Source organism: Aulonocara sp. 'chitande type north' Nkhata Bay, linkage group LG6 (assembly GCF_057382095.1).
Source record: "Aulonocara sp. 'chitande type north' Nkhata Bay isolate Kocher_YH1m ecotype deep benthic linkage group LG6, A_spYH_male_GT1.1, whole genome shotgun sequence".
NCBI lineage: Eukaryota > Metazoa > Chordata > Actinopteri > Cichliformes > Cichlidae > Aulonocara > Aulonocara sp. 'chitande type north' Nkhata Bay.
The window spans coordinates 39,533,349-39,542,138 of record NC_141349.1 but is presented as its reverse complement, the minus strand read 5'-3'; the positions used below and the strand labels follow the sequence as shown (position 1 = coordinate 39,542,138).

Here is an 8,790-nt window from a genome sequence, read left to right as displayed (position 1 = left end):
TGTTGATGTTACAGTAAGTTCACCTTTCAACTACAAATGAATTAATGTGCAGTGAAAATCGGATATTGTGAGGCCCTCTGCATGAAATAGGTTTAGCCTACACAGATAACAGTCTGGTGCAACTGAGTTGATGGGAAGGACTCATATAGTTAAAGCTGAGCAACAAAGGCCACAGAAGCCCTTTAACACAAAATATACTTAAATGTATAAGTTACATTTTGCACTGAATGTTCTGACTGTATTCTGTGACCATGTAGATAAATTGTGTTTCTAAATGATTTTATGATTGTTATTTATCTTTGTAAAAAGCCATGCAGACTGCTGTTGTACTCTGTATTATTGTTTGGCCCCTTTACAAAGGCTAATTAAAACCTCACAAACACAACTAGTTCACATATGTATGGATTTACTTCATATTTCCAAAATAAGCTTCAAACATTTGACCCACAGGCCAACTGCTGGCTTTTTAAAGTGGACAGTTTCAGAGAAGGAGGGCAACAATTTCTGCTTCTCATTGTTTTGAAACCAGGAAGAATGATCTTGCAAGTCATAAGATCACATCATGAGTGAATCTCATCATCAGCTTTACATCCTTCTTACTGACAAACACATTATCCAAAATGAAACAGGAAGAACTCAAATATATTAATTTTCTTTATAAAGTATCATTTATTAAATGTCAAAGTTTTCAGCAATAGTACTTTTATTAAAATAGTTTTTTGTTGTAATTCAACAGTTTGATCCCACTTAAATTCACACTGGGTTGTATGTGACCCATGAAGTAAAAGTCAAAGTGAACTTTATTGTCATCTCAGCCATGTAAATGTATGCAAAGAGACAAATTATAAAGCTCCAGGTTTACACATAGTGCAAATGGCAGGATACTGTACTCTGACATAGAGAATAAGTAAAAAGATACAAATTCTAAATACAAACTTAAACTGTATGGTTAGTCTGCAGTAAACTCCAACACAGAAAGTATGGAATGATGCTTGTATTGATCAGCCATGTCCTGAGTTTATGTACCGTACTCTGCAAGACACAAATGAAGTGGACAGTTGTAACTTATATGAGCTGCACAGTTACAAATTTGCAGTACGTGAAAGTGTAATACAGAAGAAGCAGCGCAGTCTGGATATAAAATGCAATGTCTGAAACTTGAATAGACATGAACATGACAGATGCAGTTTACATTCTAACCAGACAGCCCTGCACAGAAGCAGGAGGTGCCGCAGCTTTGCCATCTGTATGGAACCATTTAAGAATGAGAAGATATGAAATGACATGGATAAAAAAACAAAAATAACAAAAGTTAAACATTCTCAACTTTTTCCCAATACATTAAAACAGTTTTCACACATGCACTGCAGCTCTAAACCTTTTCACACATTACTCACTGGAGACGCACATGTGAACAATTGTGCTACTCAAGAATGTTTTAAAAATGACAAAGCATTTTGTAGTATTACACTGACGGTGAACAGCAGGCTCTGATCGATAGAGCAGCATAGATCTATTATTCGGCCTATGCTTTACTAACTGATCTAGAAGTGGAGACTTGAGTCTGCTGTTGTCACAGATTTTGTTTTTAACTACTTTAAAACCCACAAAGGCGTGTGCTAGTTTTACTTCCTTCACACCTAAAACAAACTGGGGCAACTGTTCTTTGTCATGACTTCTTCATGCATTACACCCACTGAACAAATAAATGTAAATATTTTAGCTGCAATAAAAAGCAAAAACATAAGCAAACAGATATCCAGTACATAATCATCTCCCCCTGACTCATTTCCTAACAATGACATTTGGTTTAAAATCACTCATTTACTGACTCCTCATACTTATTCCCAATCTTTCCAAGAAGAACCCCATTTCTGGTGTGGAAAACCTCAGCCAAAGACGGACTCATGGCCGAGGGGATATACTCCTGACACTGGTTCCCACTAAGACTTGGTGCACACTCTACGATGTAGGAAAAGAAGAAGGTCCCATGATTCAGCATGCAGCTGTCGCTCACCTTCCCTGCTCGCAGATCAAATGAACACTCGCCTAACAGATCACTGTTCCAGTAACTGTCCTCATCATACACAGCAAATTTAAGTTTGTTTTTCATGTTGATGGTGATGGTTCCAAACTCAAATGTTTCTCTCCATCTAGGGTTGTCATCATTACTTATAATATCAGTGCGCTTTTTCTGATCACCATATGTCACCTCCACTGAACCATCTGTCTGAGTCCACTTGTCACCATACAGACCCTTTGCATAAAGTTTGAACACCTTTAAGGTTGCCAGACCTTTCCCAGCAGGACAGCAGTTTGACTTGATGTTCTGGTTACTGTTGCAGACACAAGCACAAGGATCTCTTGCGTTTGATCGGTGCCCAATCTTACAGGTTTCTGAACATTTCTTCAGCACTGCATTTTTCTTAATGTACTGCTCCACTTGTTGCTTCAGTCCCGCCCTGGCAGGATGATTTAATGGCAGTATGGTGTGTAGGGGTTTTAAGTTGTATTGGACCACATCAGGGATACTTTTAAGAGAAATGAGCCAGTTTTTATAGGCCGAGGGGTCAGATTGGCCTGCAAAGAGGATATCACCTCCATCAATATCTCCACCAATGGCTTCTGTGTGCCGCTCATTAAATGAACTGCTGAAACTTTGATTAGACCCCAACTTGTTTTTCTTTCTCTGACAGTGTTCATACTCTGCTTTAATACGGGCAGAATTTGCAAAAGTAGCTGAAGCTTCAACTGACAAACAGTCACTAACATCAGTATCTGTTAGTCCATTCATTGTAGCCATGCAGGTCCTGACAGCAGTGGATGCTTTAATTTCACCTCCAAGAGACACTTGTGTGATGTAATGTGTTCCATAAGTGTCAATCAGATTGTGATATAATGGCGCAGTTTTAGAGGAATAAGGGGGAATGGAGTCAACTGCCGGCTTGAATTCCTGACTCAAAGAAGGACTTGTTGCCAGTCTGTAGCTGTGGAACAGAAAAGCATATAGATAAGTTTAACTTAATTCAAATTGATTCCAACTATCAACATCAGAGAGATGTCAAACATTTGACTCACGGGCCAGATCTGGCCCACCAAAATCTGGTCCACTGGATGGCTTTTCAAAATGGAAAACTGCTAAGAATAAGCTTTAGACTTTTCACATTATTTTGCACCAGGAAGCACTGTCTTGCAAGTGATGAAAATAATACTTTCAACTGAACAGGAAACTCGTCATCCATTTTAAATCCTGCTGACAAACACATTACTCATGACTATCTACACCAATTAATAATGGTTTAGCCATAGAATGAAAAACTGTAACATTATCAGCTGTTTTGTAACATGGTGAATGCTTTTCACTAGGGCTGGTTATCACTTTCGATTTCTATAACTGATTCGATTCCAATTCAATTCGATTTTGACTCAAACATTCATAAATATTTCATTTCTGACCATTTATCAGTACATATCCATATTTTTATATCTATGTATAAAAACAAAGCTGACACTTGTGAGACCACATCAGTGGTGTAATCATCACAGCAGATACCTTTGTGTCAAAGTAAGTGAAGATAAAACAGAAAAATATGAATGAGTTTTTCCTATCCTGACTTTTTATTGCAGATACGCACCTTAAAAATATTCTCCAGTAGATCAGGTAATGTGCAACATATGAACATTATCTGATGCTGCTGAAGTCAAGCAGAGCAAAGTTACAGAGGTTTTATTCGGTTTTGTCATTATTATTGCAAAAGCTTATATTTCTTCGCTATTGAACAGCAGAAATTCGGCTTTCTTGGCTGAAAGCACTGAATAGACGGTAGACTGGTGCATAACAGAGTAATGCAGAAAACAGAGATTTTTAATGGCAAACTGGTCTTGAAGTACAGAGTGAGAGAAAGCCATGCAGGAAGTGTGATTTTTTTTCCTGGTGCAAGCAAAACAGCAAGAGGGAATTTGTTATGTATAAGCCAAAATATATTGTGTGCTATACAAGCTATCACCAGTAGTGGGCACCACGCCCTGTTATGTGCTGTGAAGTCTGGAAGACTTGGCCGTCTACTGTGCATGTACTGACTGCGTGGCCAAGTGTGGATGGAAAACAAACAATAGCATGGTGAAAGGACTTCCGAGCTGTGGATTCGGTGAGCTGCTTTTTCTACAACGAGTCAGAAACGACAGTGTTGGCTGTAGATGCATCATGGCTGGAATGATTGGGCAGATGGATCCCTTTGATGATGCTGGTAAGCAGTGGGCAACATATATTGAACGTTTTGAGCATTGCATCCTGGCTAATGACATTCAGTCTGAGAAACGAGTGCCAGTGCTGCTGTGTGATGGGTCCCAAAACGTATGGTCTGCTGCGTAACCTGGTAGCTCCAAACAAGCCTGCAGTATGACAATATTGTGGGAGTTTTGCAAAGGTTCCGGTTCCACAAGAGGAATCAGGGGGAACAGGAAACAGTCGCACAGTATGTGGTGGTGTTGAAAAGACTGTCAGAACATTGTGAGTTTGGTGTGTATCTGGAAGATGCTCTACAGGACAGATTTGTTTGTGGATTAAAGTGTGAAACTGTGGAGAAGCATCTTTTGACAGAAAAGGATCTCATGTTCTGCAAAGCAGTTGACTATGCCATGTTGGCAGAGACAGCAACACGTGAATTCAGCAGTTAAGTGGCTCTCTTAAAGTGAACACGGTGCTGTCGCAAAAAGGTGATGGATGCCATCGCTGTGGGAAAATGAATCATACTGATGATGACTGCTGGTACAAGGACCGTGACTGTCACCAGTTGGGGAGGAAAGGCCACACGAAATGCATGCGTAAAGGTAGAGCCAGAAGCAGCCAAGATTGGAACAGGAAAGAGAAAGACGGAAAACCTGAACTGAAAGGTAATGCAGTTAAACACAGAGTTAAGGACAAAAAGAGAAGAATTCATCATGTTGCTGGTGAGGAAAGTGAAAGTGAAGGAATCAGATCTGACACTGATAGTGAGTTGGAACTGTATTCATTGTCTCGAAAAGAGAGGGATTCACTTATCTCCCTGATGCCTGTAGTTAACGGGAAGAAAATGAAGATGGAGCTGGATACAGGGGGTGGCGTGTCTTTGCTCCCATGAGAACAGTACAAAAGTATGCTGAGTCAGTTGCTGCTGCAACCCACTGACATCATGCTGAAGACATACACTGGGGAACCGCTGGCACCAGAGTGGTTGAGAATTATTAAACTGAACTTGAAAGACATTCATGCCAGAGAGCAAAGTGGAAATGACAATCTGGGGGCTGTGCTAACAAAACACTCAGCTGTTTTCTCTAAGGAGTTTGGGTCAATGAAAGGAATTAAAGCCAGATTGATTCTTAGGCCTGATAATGTAGCCAAATTCTGTCCACCATGTAACATGCCTTATGCTCTCTGACCTCGAGTGTAGGCTGAACTGAAACGCCTGACTGAACTTGGGGTCTTCACACCAGTGGGGCATAGTGCCTGTCAACAAGAAGGATGGCTCAGTGAGACTGTGTGGGGCTTTCAAGGTCACTCTCAATTCACAGCTCTGTGTGGATAAGTACCTACTTCCACGCATTGAGGACCTGTTTGCTTCTCTGGCAGGGGGTCAGCATTTCAGTAAGCTGGGCTTAGCAAATGCCTATCTACAGATGGAGGTAGAAGAGGAGTCTAAGAAGCTGCAGACTATTTTGACTCAAAAAGGGCTGTTCCGTATCAATCATTTACATTTTGGTGGCATCACCAGTGTTGTTTCATATTGGAAAAGATTGGGCCAGTGTCATACAAAGTGAATGTGGGAGCACAAGGAGTGTGGAAACGTCATGTGGATCAGATGCTGACATGTCCTGAGCCAGTATCTCAGCAGGTTGCACTGGATCCTCTGACAGGCACTCTTCACCCTCCTGCCCTCTGCGAGGTGCAACAGGAGTCACCGGACTAAGACCACCAGGTACCAGTACAGCTTCTTCCCTACAGCTGTCAGACTCCTGAACTCTGCCTCCTGACATCTGACCCACATTAAACTCATGGACTGAACAATACACACACCCACAACCACCCATTACTGAACACACAATGGACAAAAACAAACAAATGGCCAACTGTACCATCATACACACAATAATAACATGGACTGAACCACCACTCACAAACACTAGCACTTTATATAACCTCTGTGGAAATTAGCCACATATCTCACTGATCTAAACTGCACTACTGTAAATTCTGTACAGACAATCATTCTGTACAATAATAATTATAGTTCTACAACTGTTTATAACTTGTATAGTTCATATTTCTGTATAGTTTCATATTTTTGTATAGTTTTCATATTTATACCCTGTTCATAGCCTGTACATAGCTTGTACACTCACTACTGCCTGTACATACTTGTAGTTATAGCATATTCATAACTTACCTTCATACCGTGTACATTGTAACATACCATAATAGACCCATATTTTGTACCCTCATACCTATAATAGATCCATTTTTTATTGCTAATATATATTTTGTAATATATCTATATTATTGCTAAAGCACTTTCTCGATAGATGCAAACTGCATTTTGTTGCCTTGTACTTGTGACATGTGCAATGACAATAAATTTTCTATTCTATTCTATTCTATTCTAAATGTCACCAGCCCAGAGTGATAGTGACACCTTGCTCCACCCTGGTACATCTCATCAGGAAAAGACTGTTGAACAAGTTCTGCGGACCACAATACCTCCAGAAACACACCAGTCTATTGAAACACTGAGTGTATACAGGTTACAGAAATTGTTAGACATTATCTAGTGAGGGTCACTAAGCCACCCACTTGTTACCGTGTTGTAAAAGAAAGAAAGAAAGAAAGAAAGAAAGAAAGAAAGAAAGAAAGAAAGAAAGAAAGAAAGAAAGAAAGAAAGGAAAAGAAAAAAGTACCATTTAGGTTAAGTGAAATATTTCTGCGGGCAGTGCTGCGGTCGCTTACCTTAGTGGGGACAAGATGTTATGTATGAAATATACAGTGTGCTATACAAGCTATCGCCCCTGTTATGTGTGTGTAACTTTCTGAAGTCTAAGGAGCTTGGAAAGAAAAACACCGCACTTCTTTAAGTTGCTTGAAGATGTTTCACCTGTTTTAGCTATTTGGCAGTTGTTAAACCAGTTTTGTGAGCTTTAACCTGAGATTCTGGCGTTTCTGGCAAAATACATTAATATTTAAAAGTCGATTCGGGGGTTTAATAAATCGATATCGCATTATTCAAACTAAAATCAATTTGAAGGGTGAAAATCAATTTTTAAAAATTACCCTTACTTTTCACATCATACAATAAAAACATGTAAAAAAAAATAATAAATAAATAAATAAATATATATGTATATATATATATATATATATATATATATATATATATATATATAATGATTTGATTATTCCAGAACACTCCCTGACCCTGTGTGTGTGTGTGGGGGGGGGGGGGGGGGGGGGGATGTTTGACACCACTGCAGTAATTGTAATAAATACTTCAGTGACATTTTAAATCACTCTTGATGCTAAACTAAAGAAGAAATACATTGAAAAATAAATAAATAAAAATTACTCAAATAAGAAAAATATCCACTGACATACTCACCCATAGTAATGACAGTTGATCGAATGGTGTAAGAAGGTGTAGCGGTCTTGTTTTGACTTTTTCATAGCAAAGGTGGAATCTCTTGAGTGAGAACCTCCAAAGCCAACCCCAACTGTTACTGAAGGATCTACCGGGATGTCAAGGCCAATTTTCCAGTTGTTGGATACAGATGATGTCGAGTCATTGACAAGAGTTTCAACAGAATCATAGACCACACTGGAGACCTTCAAACTGCACTTGGGCAGGGTTCTCCAGTCCACCACAGCAACAGGGACCTTCTGCTTCTCTCCATTCATGTAACGGTTACAGTACATCCTACAGCTACCATTTCCAATCTTCCATGTTTCAGTGTCGATCACATAGGCACCTTTTCTCTCCATCGTCACAATGTCAAAGCCTTCACCACCCAAGTTGTAACCAGGGACAAAGTGAGCCTTTTCACACTCCTGTGGTGTACCAATGAAGCTCACACTGGATGGAAGGCACAAGGGACTCCATGCCCAACACAGGAGCAGGACGTGCCACAGCTTTGCCATCTGAATGGAACCATTTAACAATGAGAGGAGATTAAATTACATGAACAAAAGGGAAGTTAAACAGTGCAAAATTCCATTCCAGCTTTCTTAGGGCAAGAGGCAGGGTACACCCTGGACAGGTCGCCAGTCTGTCACAGGGCTAACACACAGACACAGACAACCATTCACACTCATATTCAAACCCATAAGTAATTTAGAGCTACCAATTAACTTATCCCCACTAACTGCATGTCTTTGGACTGTAGGAGGAAGCCGGAGTACCCAGAAAGAACCCAAGCAAACACAGGGAGAACATGCAAACACCACACAGACCCTGGACTGATGGACCTTCTTGCTATGAGGCAACAGTGCTAACCGCCATGCTGCCCCCCAGTGTAAACTTAAACACCAAAAATATCCACTATACCTCACCCAAAGATCCTATCTTTTCTGACTACATTTGATTTTGCTCATGTGAAGTATGTGCAGGTAACATTTGAATTCATAGCTAGCGAGCTGTCAACATATATCCTGCTTCTTCCTCACTCTATCCAGGCAGCTTTGTCTACTTTGATATTCTAATGTACATGAATCCTCAAGAGTGAAGAAGCAGTCACCATGTCAGCCTGGCGACAGTGCTGAAGAGAAGC

At 40.1% G+C, this 8,790-nt stretch overlaps 1 protein-coding gene across 1 annotated transcript; it reads right to left on the bottom strand.

Annotated features, from left to right (window-relative positions):
* Positions 1-1,470: 1,470 nt before the first annotated feature.
* Positions 1,471-8,161, bottom strand: LOC147328488 (perforin-1-like). The gene is made up of 2 exons (XM_086297701.1): positions 7,626-8,161; positions 1,471-2,987 (listed from the first exon to the last, which is right to left on the bottom strand). Exons 1-2 carry the CDS (start codon positions 8,159-8,161, stop codon positions 1,817-1,819), a joined length of 1,707 nt encoding a protein of 568 aa, XP_086153827.1. The 3' UTR covers positions 1,471-1,816.
* Between the last annotated feature and the right edge of the window lie 629 nt (positions 8,162-8,790).

What these genes read in the sequence shown, in the direction of transcription:
- LOC147328488 (XM_086297701.1), bottom strand. Translation starts at nt 8,161, where the DNA reads ATGGCAAAGCTGTGGCACGTCCTGCTCCTGTGTTGGGCATGGAGTCCC. An exon ending in ATCAACTGTCATTACTATGG is followed by an intron (nt 2,988 to 7,625) that starts GTGAGTATGTCA and finishes TCTGTTCCACAG; the next exon opens with CTACAGACTGGCAACAAGTC.